The 21,797-nt window shown below is 43.2% G+C and overlaps 2 protein-coding genes across 18 annotated transcripts in view; one reads left to right on the top strand and one right to left on the bottom strand.

Moving 5' to 3' along the window:
* The window catches only part of LOC107995054 (uncharacterized), a 121,725-nt gene that overhangs the window by 25,921 nt on the left and 74,007 nt on the right, over positions 1-21,797 (top strand). The window contains exon 1 of one of the 16 annotated variants that reach the window (XR_009831956.1): positions 13,780-14,286. The exons of the other annotated variants lie outside the window; for them this stretch is intronic. The gene's annotated coding sequence lies outside the window, so the exon portion shown is untranslated. Of the gene's footprint in view, positions 1-13,779; positions 14,287-21,797 lie in introns of those variants that run through there. 16 annotated transcript variants of the gene reach the window in all.
* The window catches only part of LOC107995051 (junctophilin-1), a 34,586-nt gene that overhangs the window by 12,147 nt on the left and 642 nt on the right, over positions 1-21,797 (bottom strand). For both annotated transcript variants that reach the window (XM_028665422.2, XM_062081943.1), the window contains exons 2-4: positions 17,047-17,258; positions 341-636; positions 98-265 (exon numbers count right to left, since the gene is read on the bottom strand). In XM_028665422.2, the coding sequence (XP_028521223.1) occupies positions 98-265; positions 341-636; positions 17,047-17,258 (676 nt within the window). The remainder of the gene's footprint in view (positions 1-97; positions 266-340; positions 637-17,046; positions 17,259-21,797) is intronic.

Raw genomic sequence — 21,797 nt, 5'->3', positions numbered from 1 at the left:
ATCGTTTTATATAGCAAGATCACGAATGTAATATTCAATAACGTGAAGAAAAATAGGAATACGCACACTTTTCGGTTTATTCGATTTCAATTCTTACCTCGATGACGAAGGACGCGTTGCTGTCGGTGTGAACGGAGGCCGAGGCCTGGCTCTGCGAGCTCTCCGTGGACATCCACGAAGCCGAGCTTGCATTGCTCCTGATGCTGCCCCCGGTTCCGTGCTTCTCCAAATCGCCGGTGCTCCTCTGCTTTCGTATCTTCAACCCCTGAAATCGCGAATTGAGACGGTGAAAAAGAAAGAGAAAAAATGAGAAGAAATATCAGAAGACGGGGCCGTTTACCGAGAGGATACCCTTCTTCAACGATTTCTCCGTGAGGCTCTTCCTCCTCGCCGGCGGGTTGTCGCTCCTTGCTTTGAGCACGAAGCCACCCCTGCTGTCGCCGACGCGGCGATCCCTTCTGTCGGTCGGTTCCGGCGTCGGTGCCACCGCCCCACCATCGTCCGCGCTCCTCAGGGACGTCAAGGAAGCCCTCACTTGCTTCGAGGGTTTGTAATGGCTCGCCAAACCGAAAGGGGCGCTCGCCCTCACTCCGTACCCGTGCCTCATCCCGTGGTACCACTGCCCTTGATACGTGCCTGTCCAAACGCGTCAATAATCGTTAATGATCGTACCAGTCTCGCATACGCACAAATTTCTCGCCCTCCTATCGATCTTTATCTGTCGTGCAACCACATTTTATTCTTGATTTCGAGGAAATTCGAGGAAAGAATATTTCGACGAACGAAATGAAAGTTCAGCCTCTTCTTATCTCTATTCCGAATCTCCCCTGGGGAGAAAATTTGGAACAATTTTGAGGATATTTGAGGATATTTCGAGAGTTTCCAAATCGCTATCTTTCGAGTTTTTAATTTAAATACGTACATTTTTTCCACTCGAGGGTAATCCTTTCTCCGGATTAACACGCACACCGTTTCCAGCCGGTGAACGGTGAAATTTGCATACGCGGCGAGGACGAGGCACAGTTCATATTAGAACCACCGTGCTGGAAATCACGTTCCGCCAACGATCCCGGATGTGACGAATCCCCGCACTTGGTAATAAGCCGCATTGTTTTTGCCAAAACGTGACCGTGTTTCAAAATGCGGTGAGTCACGCGGTGGCGCGAGAGAGAGAGAGAGAGAGAACAAAACTCGAATTATCCATCCTGAGTGACGAGGCGTGGGTGCATTCCTCTTTCGTCGAAAATGTAAATTCCTCGCCGATGAGATACCGCAGACTACCGGCCGAGCGTAACAACGGGTGGATCGTTAATGGGCCAAGTATTCGAAACGAACGCGCGATCTTTCGTGGAAAAATCTCTTTGCCTTCTTTTTCGTCCCCTACCTTTTCTCAACTTATTTTTAAGGGAAATTTGTAACTCTTCCGAGAAAAAAAAATATTAATCTATTCGATAACTCGAAAATAACTCGATATATATATATATACGAAAATGGGATCGTAAAGTTTAACGAAGAAAACGCAGGTATGTAGGTTGAACTAAAACCAGCCATATTGGAAATATTTGGAGATACAATTCCTCCTGAACGCTTATAACATTTCGATCCGTGTTTTTCCAAGACCGACTTCGCGTCATCGCTTTTTCGGATGGAAAAGAGAAAGAAAGAAAGAGAGGGAGAGAAAAGCGTTAGGGGACAAAGGGGACGAATGGTTCCCAGCTAGGCCGCGATGATCAACAAAGTGGCACCGAGTCTGTCGAAAGCATTTCCATTCCGCTCACCTCGTTCCTCCCCCCATTATTCAACCAACAATAATCATCAAAGCCTTCCCGTCCCGTATTCGCCGGCCCATTAACAAAGTGGCGCGATCGCAGCGATGCATCGTCGTTTGTCGTCTCTCTCGCGACACGAGAGGCCCCTTTCTTTATTTCTCCATTGCAAAAAGCAGCATTCGATTCGCGCACAATCGGCGCGAATTCCCTCCGAGTATTCTCGCGTATTTCTCGATTTTATCTCCTTTTTAAATAACACCCGTTCAACCATTAAGGAGAAAGTTGCGAAAATTGATCTCGAAATTTTTTTCACACGTTGACTGCCGTTTCCATTACGAAATCTCCTTCCGGCCACGCGCTGTATTCCGTCCGATAGTATTTTAGTAATCGCTGGTGGTGTAACAAGAACAATCTCTCATTTGTTTCCATCGTTGCATTGCTGAGGTCCTCTACGCGCGAAAATTTCCATCCTAATTCGTTCGAAAAGAAAAATGGAAGAGTTACGTCTTCTTTTAATGAACCATTTTTATATTACTTTTCTAACGCTTCGCTACACGTTTTATGACACATTCCTGTGGAATATCTTTATCCAAACACTTACAAGGATCCTTCGTAGGTATTATCGAATTATTATCGAGATTTCGAATCGAAGATATTTCAATTTTTCCTCAACAATCTCAAATCGAGTCTCCCCTAAGTGACGGTATAATTTCATTCTCCATCGTGAAAAATTCCGTCGACCAATAAGCAAGGAGATCGAGAAAATCGAGAAGCAAGACGATCCATCGATTCGAGGGCGTTGAGGAGGGGAGGCTCGGTCCGCTGATCGATCGGTCCACTGGGGAGGGTATGGAGAGGGCCAGGAAAATGGAGTCTGCATTATTGCAGCCGACCGTGCATATGGAAACGGGCCGGAGTCTCCCTTCTCACCAACCAGCGAATACTATTTCGCCAGCGTTTAAAGCAAGTGGGTCACGCCGTGCCTCTCTCGACACGGCGTTCGAACCGCCCCGATACGCGAGCTCCACGAAATTGCATCGCGCGTTTCCCCTCTCTTTCCCTCCCCCTTGATTAATTTCGGCCTCGAGAATTTCACGCAACAAAATCCTCGAATCGTTCTTTCCTTCCACGAAATTTTCTCGAGAATTATTTTCGACGTTCCGAGAAATGTGACTTTTTTTTTTATCTCCAGAGACAACTCGAGCTCGGTTTCCCCGTAGCGATGTAAAAATTTCTTTTATCTTATCTCCCGATAAGAGCGACCGTTTCCCTTTGTTTCTCTTCTACGGAGAGCAATTGTATTGCAAAATCTTGGTGGAAATGATGGCGCATTTCACGCATGCTCGTCCGATAACATCGTAAATTTCGTACCCTTCTTATCTCTCTCTCTCCCGATTGCGCCATGCGAAGAAGCTCGGTCGAGTAACGAAGGACGCCAGCTATTCGTCGTCTCGAATTCGTAACGCAATTATGGAAATTAGTCTTCTTGCCTGCTCGATATATTCTACGTATTCCCCGGATCGTAGAGAGAGAGAGAGAGAGAGAGACGGGGATTAAAACTCCCTCGTAGAAACGGCGAGAGACGGTCTCGTGGACCGCTCGAGTTATTCGGGTCAACTCTTGCAACGCCTCTTCTGTTGGAAACGCCTCGGGACGAAAGGGTCCCACGTCGACGCGGTGTCCGTCCATCCACGAATTTGGGGTGGATATCGACTAGGAGGGCGATCCAGAATCAAACAAGGTGGAATAATAGATATACGAGTGTTATTTACTCGAATAAAACTTTTCACCTTTGATTCCTCGCTTTGATTTTTCTGCTCAACTTAAAGCCGCCTATCGATCCTCCACCGACGACCCAGATTAATTATTGTCGAGTCTCTAATTTCACGCCGTCTCGTCTGTTTCTTTCGTCTGGAAGGCGAGAAGGGGTTAGAGATCCTTTTCTGCCTCCCCTCTCGCCACGGAAACTTTTACTGGTTATTGAATTTCCGCCGAATCCGCTTCGCGGACACGTTTTGCTCCACTTCGCGAAACTCGAACAGCATCGAATTTCGCTTTCTCGTTCCTCCTCCTCCTCGAGACATCGTCCGCTTATCCCGAATTCGTCTCGTTCGACCAAGAATGCTTCTTTTAATCCACGTCAAATTTCAAATTTCGCTGATCTGTTGCCCCAACCGAGTCTTATTCGTCATTGGCGAATCTATCCAATCCCATCGTGTAATTATTATCGTGCTTTCGATCACATTCTCTCGAGAAACGATTTTTATTCAAATTGTGTTTCATCCAGGCTTAATTAATCAATCGAGATTTTTCAATCCCATTAACCGTATGAAGTAAAATTCTACGTCCGATCTTAACTAAAACGCGCAGCTATTTTCTCAAGAGCGAATTATTTCGCGCAAATCTTACCCCCCTCCTCCCTGAATAAACTCTGTTCGAGATTCAATTTGACGATGGAAAGAAGCAGCCTCTCGCGTTACGCCCATCCTAAAAACGTTCATCTATTTATCAGTTTCCAACTCTGGGAGCCGTGTTCCCTATTTACTTCTTGCTTCCTCGCGCGAGGAGGCGGCCGGCCAACCTGTTCCGCGCTAGGTTACGAGGGTGAAGACCCTTTCTGGCTTATATCCGTCGTGCCACGAGGTATCGCGGCCATCGAGCCGCACAAAGTTTCGTTCGACGCAGGCCTCGACACGCGGGGGAACCTCGACGAGGCGGGGGGAGAGGAGAAGGAGGAGGAGGAGGAGGAGGAGGGATCTCGCGCTAAAATAATCATCGGTGAATTTCGCCGGTGAAAAATTTATCGGCCGTGTCTGCCTTCTTTTTTTTTCGCGTACACATCCTTTATTTCCTTTATTTTTTCTCGAGAAATCGTGAAAAACTGAATCAACAACGTCGAAGATCGATTCGAACAAACTCTGAAAACTCCGAGCGTCGATAAAATCTGTGATAATGATTTTGCGAGAGAAGAAGAATTTGAATAAATTTGAGAGGAATTTTCTTTGCGTAAATGGGTCGACGAGTGAAAATTTCGTTATCGATCGATCGAAGAATTCCGGCTGACAAAATCGATGAAAGGGAAATTTCGAGAGACATGTTGAAATCCGCTCGTGTTAAGATTAGAGAACTCGATGCGTGGATTTGGAGAAAAGTTGAAATCAAAGAATAAAGGGAAAAAAGTAATGTACGCAGTGATAAAATCCTTAGCAGGAAAAATTTGGAAAATAGAGGGGATTGAAATTGGTCGGAAGAAGATTCCGTTGTCCACGGGTAAACAGAGATCGGTATACGATCCTGTTTCGCTACATGGCACTGCCTGGCCCGCCTGAAATAGCTTGGCCACCGTCTAAGATGGTGGTCGGTTGAACGTGCAAACGCGGAGCAGCGGTTGCGCTGGTGAGAATCGGCCGTGCGAGTGTATTTCGGTCCGCAGCCTCCACCAGATCGTCCCTAACCACCCCACGGGCATGTCGTTCTCTCGTCTCTGTTTGTTTCTCCCGAACGATACCTGAACGAGCGCGGCCAGCCTCGTGGCCAGGTCGGATTTCGTATACCTGACCTCGCCTCCTTGTCGCCTCTCTCGCTCTCTCGTGTTTCAAACCTTGCCGGATGCCCGACGAGACCGAGCCGTATGTTGACACTCGTGTCATCTATTGTCGCTTTCCCGCTTCGGTCGCCACAGTTATTTGGATCGATTGTTAGATGCCTTTCAGAAGCGAGAAGGAAACGACGACGAATTTTCTCGCCAATTCCTTACGTGGATTTATTTAAATTTCTATTTATAAAATCGCACAATTAGAATTTAATTCTCTCCTTATATTAAATCATTCGTAAGTATAGTTTCAATAATTGTAATATCTGGTATTGCGATTCCTTCCAATCCAGATTGTTATATACGTGGTAAATTTTAGAGGTTTCTGAATTTTAAGGTTTCTGAGAGGCGAGATAATGATAACGATTTTTCTCAGCAACCCTCTACGCGAAGATTAGAATTTAATTCTCTGTGTTATATTAAATAATTGTGATATCTGATATTGCGATTCCTTCCAATCCAAATTGTTATATACATGGCAAATTTTAGAGTCAGATTTTGAGATTTCTGAGATAATGATAACGATTTTTCTCAGCAACCTTCTACGCGAAGATTAGAATTTAATTCTCCGTTTATATTAAATCATTCGTAAGTATAATTTCAATAATTGTAATATCTGATTTGGTATTCCTTCCAATCCAATGTTCCATTGCAGGCTATCAACGTTACGTGGCGAATTTTTCGATACTTTTACAACATTAGAACAGGTGAAAATCATAATCGATTAATTATCGAGTTGAATTCACTTATCGTTATGTCGAGAGAAGAAGTTTTATCTAAAACTCGAGTAATTAAACGCGACAGGAAGAGATTCGTGCTCCTTTCGATGAGGGATGCGGGGGAAGCAAAGATGTGTGGCATCGTGGTAAAAAAAGAAGAAGGAAAAAGATGATCGTTCATTTATAATAAAATAAGGCAAGTCTAAAACCGTAACGATTACTTTCGCAGAGAGAAAGAGAGAGAGAGACGAAAAACGGAAATGACGACAGTTCGAACAAGTAGGTGTCGCCGGTTCTATCAACGAAAGCCGATCCTTGGTTAAACGAGGAGCAGCTTTGCGCGTCGTACGAGTATCGAGGGGTTGGTTATTGGAGGAGAAAAAAAGCGGCGAGCTTTCGTCGTCGAAGCGTGAATCGTTTCCCTTCGCAAAGCCGAACTGTCCTCGAATGGGTCGAATGAGTTCCTAGCGTGAACGAGATCCTCCTCGATGGACGATGGTTAATTGCATCGACGCTCCAAGTCTCGCAAGGCCGTTGTTCTTCTCGTTTCCTCCTCGATGATTCTCTCTCTCGAGGCTCGTTTCAAAGTTTTCGACTTGTAAACGATAAGTAAATCGGGGGAACAGTTCTCGTGCATATCGATTGTATTTTAAAAAGGAGCGTTGCATTTCTTTTTAGAGATTTGTCCTTTCCGGTTTGAAAGCAAAACTACTCTCGAAAGTTTCTTTTTTTTTTTTTTTAAAGTTAGTCGAAATCGAAAGTTATTCCGAGAAACTAGTCGCTCGCGAAAAAATACTTTTATCGTCGAGTGTTTATTCGAGGTTACGTTCTAAGACTTTGCTTTTTTCATAATTTTCAAACGAACATGGACACAAGTCAACGCGATATTCACAGCGTGAACGATCTCTTGGTTTTCGATTTATCTCGAAATTCTTTTATTAGAGGCAAATTCGGGGATTAAGGGGCTCGAGACGAGCGAACAATCGATTCGCAACAAGTGTTTACAACGATCGGCCCATTTGTCGGCTCTAAAACGTTACATGTTTCACGAGATAGACGAACGAGCCTCGCCTCCATCTCGATCCAAATACTATTACAAAATTCCTTCCCCTCGATCGAATGTAGAACCATTCGCCGCACATTCCCGTATACGGAGAATAATCCCATATATTTTCCTCCTCCGCATTCTACGAACGTTCCAACTTCTCTCGAGGGGAGGAGGAGAGATGTTGCGTCGCCACGAGGAGGTCGGAATCGCCATCTCGATTTATCGACGGGGCGTGGAAGGTTGAGGAACTCTATTAGCGAGAGCAATGAGGATTGATAGCGGTTCCCTTCCTTCCTTCTTTCCTTCCTTCCTCTCCGCACGAGGAAAAGATCGCCTCGACCACTGCCCACTCTCCGCACGTACGTACGCGTGTGCGCGGCAGCATTGGTATTTATAAATAAATGCGTCGGCCACGTGCCACGGGAGAAATGGAATGGCGTTTGGAGAGTGCCTTAACTCGACCAAGAAGCTTAAAACGGTCAGCCGTGGAGGAAGGGGGAGGGGAGAGAGGCGATCGAGGTGGAAGGAATATGGCAAACGCGCCACTCCGTCCGTTTGTTGTTCAATTTCCCTTTGAAACGATGATTGGAATTTCGATGGATCTTCCCGGAGGACGACGCGGCATTCAAACTTCGTCAAAGTTTCCTCTCGAGGCGTATCTCCAGGTATAAAAGGATATAAAAGAGGCGAACGGATTCGAATTCTTCGTTCTGGCCAACCATTCTTCTCTCTTTATCTCTCTCTTTCTCTCTCTCTCTCGGTATTATTGCCTCGAACGGAGAGATGATCGTTATTTCGAGCTCGTCCACTTTGGTTGAAATAGGGAATTTTGGTAACGAGAGGTTGCCGCGAAAGCTCGACTCGCTGCCAGCGCGAAAGAGAGAGAGAGAGAAACGTTATATACGCGTTTACAACGTATAAACGTTCAACCGTTAATATCTATCGGTCGGGTAGGGTATATACACGCGTGGAGAGAGCGGTACAAAAGAAGGAGAGACACGTGTACGACCGTGCCTTCTGTCACTTGTTCGTTCGAACGTTCGATAAACGATGGAGCAACGAAAATATCTCCTCGTTGGCCAACGATATTTCGGCCAACCTCCTTTTTTCTTTTTTCCCTTTTCCTTTTGCCAGGAACGATAAGACGACCCGAGAGAGATTTCGCTCGCTTGATCGACGGAGGATTGCATCGATAATAATAATAATAGTAATAATAGATTTCATTGACGAAATGAAAATAAAAAGACGAAGCCAAGATGGCCGTTTCTAGATCGCGGCGTTCGATCGTGTCTCCTTTTTTTAACGAAGGGATGAAACGGGAGGGTGAAACCGTCATTAAAACGTGTCGATATTATTATTAGACCATTATACACGTTCCGTTAATCTAAAGAACGCGAATATTTATGTAACGGGCTGACGCAGATTTATAACATTGTTGTAGGAGCGCCGGTATCACCGGTGCTGCCAAATGACGCGCGTATGATCAGAATAACGTGGCCCGTAACTAACCGTGGAAAAAGAAGGGAGAGGGAACGGGAGATTTCTCGTTTAGGAAAACGGTTTCGGTTAACGAAACCTTGTTTTATACCTTGTTTCGTTCGGATGAAAAATAAATTTCCGGTTATTAATTTTCCAACCCGTTGTTTTGACTTTTCCACCGATCTATCTTGCCTCGCCTTGCGGCCTTAATCGTTGCGCCAACTTGCGAATTATTGCGAACGCAACGTATAAATATTGCCGCGGCTTCGTTAATGAATCTCTCGTAACGGTTTTGCGATCCACCAGTTAAAATGTTGCAACGAAAATTGCAACACGCTATGTTGCTTTGTTCGATAGCGATTGCGATATACCATCTCTCCGATAATTCTCAAAAATATTTTTCTCCCATTCTTCGAGAGAGAGAGAGAAAATCAAGCTTCGGAAAAAGGATCGAGTTTAGCAAACCGAGGAGATTTTTACTTAAAAAATCGTTATCATTAGTATCTGTCGCTTAACCACTGGAACAAAATACGTAAAGAGGAGAAACGAATGGAAAAAATCAGTTTGAAAATCGGGAAAAATGGGGGATAAATTAGTAGTCCCGCGGCGGCGTTCCATCTTCCGCGAATTCCTCGCGTCGAGTTTTAATTAAGGGCGATAATTAAGCACCGAGAAGCAAGCAGATTTATTTTTTAACGGCGATAAATCTTGGCCACGCGTTTCTTCCTCGTAACGTTTCGAGCCCACGGCGGTGGTCCCGCATTTTTTTAACACCGAGAGCCTCGGAGATCCGACCAATTGACACAGCTATGTTAACTGAATACGACGAAGAGGAGAAAGAGGAGGTTATTTCCCGAAGGAAACGTTTCGTTTTCTCGAATAAAGAATATTTTAGAAAAAGTAGCGGCCACGTTCTTCGCGTAAAAAAAGAATCGTGGCGATGAAAATACGAGATTTGCTCTCCAAACAACTCTCGATTCGTGGAAAAAAGAAATGTTTTCAAGAGGACGGACACTTTTGAAATCGATTGCACGTTATTCGACGTGAAAATAGAAAGCACTCGATAACTATCCTGCAGTCAGGCTGTGCCTCGTATTAAAATTGCGCTCGAAACATTATCTTCGTTACTTATATTTCTCCTCCTCCTCTCCTCTCCGTTTTCGTCAAACGGAATTGGTGAAATCGCATCGAAATCCTCGGACACGTGTTCGATTCGAGATCTCGAAACTTTACTTTCCGTTTTCGCTCGAGATCGAAGGGAAAGAAAAGAAAAGAGGAGACGTGGTAATAATTTCTCGATAAGGGGATCGATCTGGAGCAGCCGCTTTAATTCGTAACACGCGCAGGAATTCGCATTCATCACGCGGGACACCTTGGAAACGGAATTCTCTTCTCGCAGAAGAGATAGAGAAAGAGAGGGGCTCGTTCCTTCGATTTTCGCCTCCTCTCGAGGGGCATCCATTATTTAAACGAACGACATTCTTGTTCGAGGGTGGTGTGCAGCGGCGCTCGTTCAATATTTATGAAGCACGAGGTACGCTTACGAAATATTCGGCCGCGCTGTTATTCCATGATACTCGCGTAATGAATCGTGACCCCGAATTACCAGCTTTAATTAATCTTTTTTCTTTTTTTCCCTTTCGTTTAATAAGTAACTCTTCCAGAATGCAGTTTCTCGAAAGAATAATTTAACCCTCCTCTTCTTCTTCTTCTTATTTCAATGGAATAAGCTAATAATTCTGACGCTAGATAAATTTCTAAGAATAAATTGCCTAAAAATTCTTACTTGTCCCATAACCTCGAATATATTATACGATATATGATCAAAAGAAAACTCTCGTTACACAGATACGAGATATTTTAACAACGGTGCTGTTAAATCAAATTGTTCGTTCAATCCTTTATTCTTCTCTTTTTGCTCGACAGATCATCTCGCGAATCGGCGACGACGTAAAGAATGTACAAACGTTTTAATCTCGACGGAAAGCATACGTTTCCAAGAATCATCTTTTTGAAAATTTGCCTCGAATTCGTCGAGGATGAAAATGTTCGATCTTCGATCCGAAAATCAAGACGAAACGAATTTTCTTTGGGATCGTTTTTCTTCTAACTTCGATCGCGGGATAATCTTTGCTGGAGGGCTCTCACAGCTTCAACGAGAGATAAGAATCTTATTGCGGAAAAGCAGGGAAGATCCTCTCCTCTTTCTCCTTCTTTTAATTACTATTACTTTTTCCACTCTTACGTATTTTCTCTTTTACGTCCGTTAAATGATTGTCACACCGTTTCATGAGATGGATCTCGACGCACCGTTATCTCGAAACGTAAGAGAAAGAGATTAAAACGAATTACTCTTGTTTTATCTCGACGACTAGTAATCTCGTTTACACGGGCCAAGCTCCTCTTCCGCATTTGCGCGTTCTTTTCCACCTTTAAATATGTAAGATGGTCTCTCGAATTAATTCTACGCCTTTCAAACGACAATTATTCGTTCATCCTCTTTTTTCGTCGGATAAAAGATGCGACAATTTCCCATTCATTTGCCTTTTCTTCGTCCATACTCTCTTCCTTCTCCTTTCTTCCGCCGATCCGTGCATTAAATAATTTTATTCCAGGCTCGAAAGAGAGATAGAGAGAGAGATCGATAGCCTTGACCAACAATCGAAGGGTTCAAACGGGATTGCTCCAAAGGTGGAGTTCTCCAGCGGAAGCCATAAGTATAACCATGATATCCTCCCTTCCCCATCCGCGGTTTTACGTGCGCCTCCGCCACTTTTCACACTCGCGCGGTTGTCCAAGCAGCTGCTGCACCCCGATTATGGATTATTTCTCTTCGTTCCGCTTTCCCCCACACGAGGTTTTGTAATCGACGATCTTGGAAATCCAAGAAATGCGCGATTCGTTCTCCTCTCCGATCCATTCATCTTCTTCGAATAGATGGAAGGAATATGTATATATATATTAGAATTAATGATCACGATAAAACTCGTTTCAGCAACAATTTAACCTTAAAGTTCTTCACGATGCATTAACAGTAGAATTTATTTAAGCGGGGGAAGAAAGAAGAAGAATAAATAATAAAGCAAGGGTTTAAATTACAAATTTCCATCCCTGGATCGATGTTTAGGTCTCTTTCAAGAGAGAAATTCTCCAAGAAATTCTCCGATACTCTTCGTTCGCCGCGCACTCCGAGTTAAAATTATCTCTCTCTCTCTTGATTTGCTGGGCGAAGAAAGAGGAGGCAAATAATAGAAACAATCCTCTCCATTGTTCCTGGTCGCCTATCACCGCGCAGAAACCTCTCCGAGGCCAAACTTGGCCGGGCTCTTACGCACGTGTATCTCGAATCACCGTGACGCGTATTCTCGCGAAACAGCTCGCGCACAGCTGCATCGCAGATTTCCATCGATCCTTGGGCCAGTTATCAATCATTGGAGCAGGCGGCGCTGCTAAAGTGGCTCGGTCGAAACCGTCGCCGAGAAGAGTTATTCCACCAACTTTAATTTCGTTGCAAACGGTCCTCGAATAAAACTTTTATTTTCCCTTCCTTTTCTTCATTCGATTAGGAAGGGCAATAGTACGTTTTTTCTAGGAATTTTTTAATAAAATATTCCCTAATAAATAAACGATGGGTTTCTCGTTTTATCGAGATATATATTTTTGGCAAGACCTACTTTTCACTTCGGATAGATCAGATAGATATTTAAATAGATATTAATGGTTAGGATTAGCAACATCTTTTCCGTATACCTTAATCACACTTTCTCCCATCTATCCCAAAAATACTTCGACTTGGTACTCGGTTTCTCATCGTTGGAACGATGCGAGATCGAAATTGATTCTGAACGAGGCTGAATCGAGATAAGGCAAATCGGACACGTTCGCTCAGCTTTACGACGCCATTCGCCTCCTCTCTGCTCGTAAAAAAAAGCCGAGGTGAAGCTCAACTGTTGGAGCGTCGCGCGGAATACGAAGCGGGTTCTTTTAAATTCCGCCGGTTTAATTAGCACGTGCACGAAGGTCTCGTGACGGGTCGCGGATCGGGAGAGAAAGATCGCGCTATTTTCGCGCGCGCAAGACGATCACGTGACCAGTTCTCCGTATTCGAGTCACGATCGTTGTAGGAGTCGAAATTGCCGTTCCGGAACCATTTATTTACCTGCCACTGAGTTTGAATTTTCTCACTTTCGGGAATGACCAATTTTTCTCGGACAAATTTTTCTCGGGGAGGAGATTAGAACTTGAACTCGATTCGGGTTTAAAAATTTCCCAATTTACCGAACCTTTTTTCAAAAATAAATCCGAAAGATCGAGACCACTCCGAGAGGTGGCGATTTTCATAAATCGTCGCTTTTAATCTCTTCCTTCCTTCGATCGCTCGAAACGCATCTCGAAAACAGGCGGAGAGAAATAGCGAGAGAGAGAGAGAGAAAGAAGTGGGAAAAAATTGAAAGAGAAAGAGAAAGAAGCGTCCCTCCATGGCCGGAAAAAAGAGGATCGCAGAAGCGTTTCTAGGTCAGCCGGCTTGCGTAATATAATTTTCGTATAACGTGTCACCCTTTTGCACGCCTCCTGCGTCACGGGGCGAGGGGTGGCGGGGAGGAGGGGACGGGGTCTCCTTCCTCGAGCCACGAACCGGAGAGAACCGAGGGATCGGTGGTTCCCTCGTCGCGTGATTCCATCCTCGAGAGTTACGAGACGAGTTACTCGGCCGTTCCTCGAGTAACGATTTAACAGGGCCGGGCATACATCATCGTCCCGCGTTTCTTCCTTGACACGGGGCGCCGTGAGAGAGAGAGAGAGAGGGAGCGGAGAAGGAGCAAGCAGCTGGCTCGTTCGACTCTAAATAAAGCGCTCAAGTGCAGCGGGCGAAATGAAACGCAATAAAACTTATCTGCACCCGCCTCTACTTTCTCCTCCCTCCTTCCCCATCCTTTGTCTCCCCACCCCTCCCTCCTCATATTTTCCTCGTCTTCCCTTTTCTCTCCTCTCGCATTTTCAACACTTCGCGACTCGCCGCGAACGCTGCTCCCAGTTACTTTTTCTTCTCCTTTACTTTTCGTTCCTTCCAGTCTATTTCTCTCTCTCTCTCTCCCACTCCGAGAAAGTTCTCATTTCTACTCCTTTATTTTTTGCTTTTTTTCTCTTCCATTGTCTTTCGCTCTTCTTCCACCCGGTTAAGATAAGAGTTAGTTCGAAGTGAAATTAATAATCGAGGATGGCGGCAAGAGAGGTTGGGCTGTTTTCTTATTGTTGGTAGAAAAATCGATCGTTTTTTTCTTAAAAGTGGTGCGTGAAAAGGGGTCGAAATTGAGATTATGATAATGTATTAAAAAGGCAAGGTCGATCACGTAATTTCGTAACTCACGTAATCACAGTTATATTTCTCAGCAGATGTAATAATCCCTGGTGGTGGATCGATCTCGAGGCATCAACAATGCAGCGCAACAATTTACTTCCAACGTTCGCTTCGGCAACGAACGAGATTTATCTCTCATTCCCTTAAGCGAATATCACACGTATTCGAGGAAAGGTGAAAATCGATGGAACAATTCGCCTCCTCTTCTCGAAGATCGGGAAGCAAAGTGGACAAAGAGAAACGAGATTAGATTGTGCAGGGAGGAGGAAACTTTTGTTTTCGAAGATTCATCCTTGGGGGTTCTCGAACTCGGCAGAGAGGTATGAAAAAATTTTATCGAAAATTGGATCCACTTTTTTCGAATATTCGCGTGAGAGTTTCGAAGAAAGAAGTCGTTCGTTCCCTTTCCGGGATTATTTTAAAGCTACGGCCAATCGGATATCGATTTCGTCTCAGTCCATCTAAAATTATACTTAACATGGTTCTATTTCGAATGACACCAGTAGCTACATTGCACGTAGTTTCCGCGGATAATTCGGTTATTTTCGGAGAAGCGTTAAATCGTATCCACGTTGGTTATTTTTTTCAGAGATAAATTCGTATCGTTGGATGGACGTGACTCATCCTTCTGATTTATCCTTGTCATAGATAGACCCGTTTTTTAATCCCGTGCCCCGATTCCAGATCTGGAGAAAAATAGATTTTTCTCTTTTTATAAACAACCTTCAAACGTCTCCCAAACAGATCATCGCTGATCTAGCTAATCTTTTCATCTGTTGCACGCAAAATCGACCACACTTTTCTCCCTTTTTCCTCGGGACAACGATATTACGTATTTCTTTTTTCCGAGAGTCGCGCGTCGATGTTTTGGATCGCGCGAATCGGGGTCGTCCGTGGATGCTCGAAACGGCGGGGAGAATAGTTGGAATGTGAGTCACACACGTGTGATTTTATCGCGGCCGATCTAAAAGTTGTTTTACGAGTTGTCGCGCGGATTGGGACCGTTGCTTTCCGTGGATCGAGAAAATGAATATTGAATAAATCGCGGGCCGGAAACGAGAAACGGGGACGCGGATTTATTTATCGTTCCTTTTCTTCCGCTCGTCGAGGAAGGAAAGGATTGAAAAGTAAGGAATAGAGTTAAAACAAATTTCGTTGAGAAAGGATATTTCTGCGAACGGTTCGGAGAGATGAAAATTAGGTAAGATTAATTTTGATATCGATGTTTCGCTCTTTGGAAACGATGATGAATCGTCTCTGAGAGTCGTCGTTTTTTTTCTTCTTTTTTGAGAAAAACGTCAACGCTTTTTTTAAGGAAAATAGAATTGCTCAAATATCAGGGTTCCTAAGCATTTATTTTTCCAAGGAAATAAAATTAATTAGAAGAGCGAGAGAAATAGAATTTAAGCAGAAATTCTTTGATAAAAGGACAAATAAGGTTTTTAGGAATTTTGGTTTGTTATTCAAGCAAATGAAATTTCGTATCTATAAACTTGAAAAAAAAGCGAGTTAAAAAGTAAGAGTTAGAAAATTTCGTTCGAGATATCGTCGAGATATTTCTGCGAGACAGAGGTCAGAGAATCGAGCGTGGAATTAATTTCGCTCTTTGCGAAAACATTAAGAGTCGTCTGTGGGAATCATCGAGCAAATTTCGATCGACTCGACTCGCTTGGATTAATCGACGAGAAGAAGCAACTAGCGTCGTAAATTAAACTTTCTATCCTTCTTTGCATCGAGTCGCTTGCGTCTCGACCTAACCTAACCTAACCCAGCCTGACCATAATTCCCGAGTTCACGTAAAAAGAAATCTTAAATTTCAATTGTCAAAATTTTAATTGCAACGGCGTTTGTAGTTACGTGCGGTTGGAATGAATTAGAGGGCAAATCTGTTTGTACAATCGGTCGAGAGTTTACGTAAGATTTGGTCGGCACGTGACCTTAAAACGTCGACGTCCCGCCACCACGTGACGTTTACGAAGGGGGATATCTTCAAAGGTTGGAATTATGAAGCTGAAGATGGATTGTCGGTGAACGCGACACGCACGCAACGACACGCGACGCTGATTAACGCGTGAAATTATCGTGAAAATCCTCTCTAAGAAGTTCATTACCGTTCGATATCGATAATTTATTTGCCTCGATATTCCTTCGAGATCCGTATTTCGACGAATCTGGGCATTGAAAATTGCGAGGCGAGAGAGGGAATGAGAAGAGGGAACAGAGAGGAAAAAGGACGAAGGATGTCGGAGTGGGTGGATCGATCGATCGAGCTGCTTTTGTTTATTTAATTATTGAACCGACGAAGAAGATGACGGCGAAGGTGCGACAGCCGGTTGCGTTGGCCGTGCGGCCAAATTGGCGTGGTGCCCGATTTCGTGCGAAAAAGGAACCGTGCCTCTTGCAGACAGATTAGTAATTAAAACGCTTATTAATAACCCACGAGATTGAACGCAAAAATTCGTGCGCGGACAATAAAGATCGGAAGGCAGAAAAGGAGGAAAGGGAGAAAAAGGAATCGGCTCGGATCGGTTATCGATCGACGCTGGAAAGAGTGCTGGCGTCCGGGACACGTGTCCTGTCACTTGGAGTTGACACAGATTCCCACGGACAACAACAGGACACGCCGTGTCCTTTGATCTGCCTCTGACAGCTTTATTTCGTTCCAATTTTTTCCCTCCCTCTACATTATACTCGAATTTTCCTCGGCAATTGTATATCGACGTAAAAATCTTGGAAGAACCCTTTTTTCTTCTATTTTCAATCCATCTCTACCGTATCGAGAACTCACGAATTAGTTTTAACGTTTTAAAGAAGAATATTATTTCATTACATTCGCTTCGTCGATCTTTAAAATCCCAACCCTTTAAAATCCCAAAATCAAAGTCATGGAAATGTAAAAATAGAGAGCGATCCATTCACGAGTTTCAATATATATACATCACCGGAATATATCCCCTATATCCCCGCCCACGCGCGCGCCAAAGGATCCAAAAAAATTTCCATCGTTCTTCATTGAACGCGTTCCGTATGCACGTCGAGTGTGCGTATATATACACGCATAGGATTAAAGCGGAACTCACCACTGTCGGCGTAGGTCTCTGAACCGTATCCATCCTGAAGACCGCTCGACCACGTTCCCTCGTACCTCGCCGTGGACGTGGTCGATTGCCTGACACCGTATCGACCCTTGAATCCTTGCGACCACTCGCCCCTGTATATCCAGCGGCCACGGGTCTCCATGCCCAGTCCGTGCCGCTTCCCATTCTGCCACTGGCCTTCGTAAACCGATCCGCTGAAATTCGATATCGTTTAACGGGATTCGAGCACTCGAAAAGAAAAACCACTCGATACGCCCCCCGCACGTTAATTAATAAAGGGTTCTCGTTGGGATACTTGTTGCTTTCTTCCGAGATTTTTCCCTTCGATTCGTGTGTTTTTCGGCTTCCTTGGCTTGGTTTCGCTACTAATCGAGAGAAGTGTCGTTCGTTTGGAAAGAAATGGAACTGAGGAGTATATCGAAATGATTGGAAGAAGAGAATTTAGGTAGAAATGTTTCGATAAAAGAATATAAATAAATTGGAGCGAGCGATTTTTTGGAATGGGTTTTAACACAGGAAGATTGTTAAATGTTGGATGAAACTGGGTAGAGGAGAAGAGCTTTTGCTCGAGGAGAACCTCGTTATCGAAATGCTCTTTGGTCTTTTCACCACGGTTCTCTTTCACCGTGCGCGCTTTTCCACGCAGCAACGCCGATGCTGCCCCGATACGAATACGTTTCGCACGAGCGAATCCTCGTCGACTTTCGTCGAGGGCGGAAAAGAAACGGATCCTTCGATTTCCGAAGGAGCAATTTTCCTTTTCAAAGTATCTTTCTTTCCCTCGATATTGCGCCACGGGGAAGAAAGAGGGCAAATTCTTTCAACGTCGTCTCTCTCCTTTTCACGAAAAGAAAAAAAATAATACGCGTTTTAATAAATATTTATACATTCGTGAAAAAATGAGTATTCTTACATATTATATGTATATCACACTACGTTCCATCTAATCGCCAATCTGTCATCAACGTGCAACAATTAAAATATTTATCGAGGCATTTTTCTTGAGTTCATTCTTGGAAGGAAAACTACTAACAAATTGTTGACGATGAATTGCGTCGAGGAGAATTTTCTCTCCTCAGGAAGGTGAGAAAGTTAGGACGAAATTGTTCGAAAAATAAATACGAAACGTGAAGGAGTATAAATAAATAAATCTGACAAGAGATTAATCGTGAATATTGGTTAATCGAATTTGTCCACCGATATTTGTTCAATGTTTTGTACGATGTAATTCGAGAGAATTACGTTACATCACGATATATATATATACATATATATATACATAGGGTGAGAAATTATGAAATTTTTAAATTTAACCACCAATTCGACGATATGTTTCAAGTAATTTGATATTACCACCGTTTTCAAAAATATCAAAAATATGCGTGTCCTTTGATGTCGGATTTTGCGGCTACTATTTAAATTGTTGTAAAAAAAAAGAATCTCACGTCGATCTATATTAATACTTTATTAGTTTGAAATTATATCGCGTGCATATCCCGTTTTTACAATATATATACATACTAAAAATCACGTACTAATCATTTTCAAACTGGATCCGTCTTCTAATCGAAAATATTATTATTTTCGCGCCATCAGTTCGCTTTTCTCATCTCCAAAAAAAAAAAAGAAAATTCCATCTTAAATCTACCTCTATCCAAACAACTCCCCCAAAAAAAGAAAAAGTTTCGTTTCCAAATTTCGAAAACGCGAAAACGAAATTAAACAAATTTACGGAAATATTTACGACGAAACGCGGCGGCTGGGGGAGGAATATTTTTACAGAGGAGACGCGCGATAAAAATAATCGGTCGAAATGGATTCGCGCGGTGGATCCTCGTCTTCCTCGCCGACCCGTTATGGGCCAGGGCCCATAATTTATCGGCCATCCCTAGGAAAACGTGACTCGGCTTGAGACCTTGCTCCAGTTTAGAAACGAAACGCGGCTGGGATCACTCTCGCCCCAGATACTCGTGGTCGCACGCGAGCTCACCCCCTCCTCCGCCTATCTCCTTTCCCCCATTGTCGACTTTTTATTCCCTTCTCCCGAACAGCATCTTTCTCGGCGGCGCATCAGTCTCCAAATTGCGCGAATGAATTAAAAAAGGAAGAAAGGAATAATCGAGAGGATCTTTCTAATATCCGTTAATTGCGAAACGATGAATTGAATTGGCGGCGATTTCACGGACGAGCACGTTAATAATCGTGGTCCTCGTTATCGAACGAACGGATATCGGTAATCATTTGATGAGAATCTTGTTGAATCTCGTTTGAAATTATGAGATTATGAAATTGTGCAATTGTTTTAATTCTAGAACGCTTCTTATCTGAATAATCGAATTGATAATCTTTGGGCGTTTGCTTCGATTTCGAAGTGTGGAGAATAAAGTCGTAAAATTTAGCTGCGTGAATCTGTGAAATTTCGAATATTTCTAACGCGAGGCGAAGAAGAGTAGCGAAAAGTAGTGAGATCGAGAAATGGAATCGATACGAGTTGTCCTGTCTCGCGTTCGTTAATAATTTTAGACGAAAGTGGGTACGATTTTCTCGATATATATGATATATATATCACGAAGGATTAACCGCTCTAAGAATAAACGAAGGGATTAAGAAGGGAAACGTAGGGTATTACGAGTTAATTAAAATATTCGAACGTGCGTGACTTTTGCTCGCGATACGATCGAAGAACATTTCGAGCGATATTTTTCTGTCACGCGCTGCCATGGAATCCATTTACGTGTTCTCGTAATTGTTACATGGATGATTAATGTTGTTGGCCGATCGATATCGTGCACAACCGGCAGAAGAAATTTTCCCCGTTTCGATATTTCGCAACAAGGAAGAATTTCAATACAATCTAAATCTTGCTGTTTCGAAAAATACGTAATGTCTTTTTACATTTTTAAATTAACGAATTTGTGCGTCTCTCTCTCTCTCTTTCTGTGTATATTCGTATATATTCAAGATTCAATATTCAAAAAATCGAAGAGAATCCTTGAATATCGAGTTTTGATAAATGCAAAAGACAGTTACGAAACGATGAAAAATGCAACGAAATTGGAAACAGTTGTGCATATTGATGGTAGAACAATTGTATATACGAAAAGAAAATCGAATATTATAAAGTAAAATTCTTTTACATCTTTTGGGAACGAACGTATGTGCATAATCTGCATCGAATGCATTAACATAAAAGATTTATTCGACAAATTTGCATAATAAAATAAGATTGCATCTAGAAATAAGAGAGAAGAAGCTGGATATCTTCGAAAATTTAAAAGGAAAGATTTTTCACTATCTAAATACAAAGCTAAGATAAAGGAAATAGAACTATTAAATAAAGTAAATTGGAATTGACCTAATTCGTAAAATTTCCTCCAAAGCAGAAATGTACATTTAGGATCTCTAATATGTATATCAAGTGCACACAGATGGACAGACAGTCGAGTATCTGGATATTTGGGATAGTTCAGATGTCCTAATGACATTCGACATACAGTGGCAATATTGATATTCTTGGACAATCCAAAGCATCGACATGACCTATTATCCGAATAATTGAATCTTGCTTACCAAAACCTCTCCCTAATTTAACAGATTATTTCTGATAAATGAATTCAATTCGAGTTTCATCTCTATCGTAACGCGCGAATTTTAATAAACGAATGAGAAGGATCGAAAGCTATGACGAATTCAGAAATTATTATTATTATTATTATTTGTGCGAACTCGCGATGCGCGACTTGTTGTTTCGATTTCATCCTAATCTCGTCGTTCCCATTGACGAAGATGGTACTAAAAATACATAAAAATGTGGGTCAATTCCCCTATACGTTGAAACGGCCGCGTGTCAGCCGATGTTAATAACACTTATATTTACGAGCTCTCGTTGCACTGGACTATTTAAAGCTGCGTGACAGAATTTCTTCCGGAACGATCGACGGATCGAATATAGTTGGCTTTTATATCCGATAGAAAGCAGTTGTCCGACAATTTTCCTTTTTTTTTTTTCTTCTTCGATTAATCGGAGAATAATGAGAGAGAGAGAGAGAGAGAGAAAAAAGAAAGGAAATTTTGCACGACGCAACAAAAATGCGAAACATCGTTCCTATCTTGCATCGATCCCAAAAAATACCATCGAAAAGTTTGAATAGAGAAAAATTATTTAAAAATATACGTTGTATGTTATTCGCGTTTAAATACATACATTCCCGTTCTTACTTTTTCAGAAAACACGATAGAAATATGGAAGAGGGGAAGCAAAACTTTCCTTTTGGAATTGGACGAGATCCAATTCCTCTTCCGATTAAAAGTATCATCCCTCAAGGCACACAATCGGGGGAGGCAGAGGGAAGAAAATTCGATCGAGGAAAGAGGATTATTATCCTCTCTCCTTCCCCCTCCAGAGTTGGAGAGGGAAAATTTGGTGGGAAATTCGGTAGGAGCGAGACGCTCTGCCGCGTCCGTGAACTAGGTCCTAAACGGCTCGGTTCCCAGTGACCCGGACTCGTTGTCCTTGCACTCGGTGACCCACTTTCAGGATTCCCGCCCTTCCCCAGGTACGTGTATACCAATATATACGTGTCAAGGTCCCCCGTTCATCTCGAATTGACGCCGTTTCAGAATGAGCCGCACTCGCCCCCTCCCCTTCTTCTCTCGCGGATCTTTGTCTTCGGATCTGATTCATCGTCCACGCGTTTTCCAAGGAGTGGAGAGTGGAGAGGGGAAAAGGGCTC

The sequence above is a fragment of the Apis cerana genome, linkage group LG11 (genome assembly GCF_029169275.1).
Source record: "Apis cerana isolate GH-2021 linkage group LG11, AcerK_1.0, whole genome shotgun sequence".
Lineage (NCBI taxonomy): Eukaryota > Metazoa > Arthropoda > Insecta > Hymenoptera > Apidae > Apis > Apis cerana.
Note: the sequence above shows the minus strand (reverse complement) of the source record. Positions and strands in the feature narration are given on the sequence as shown.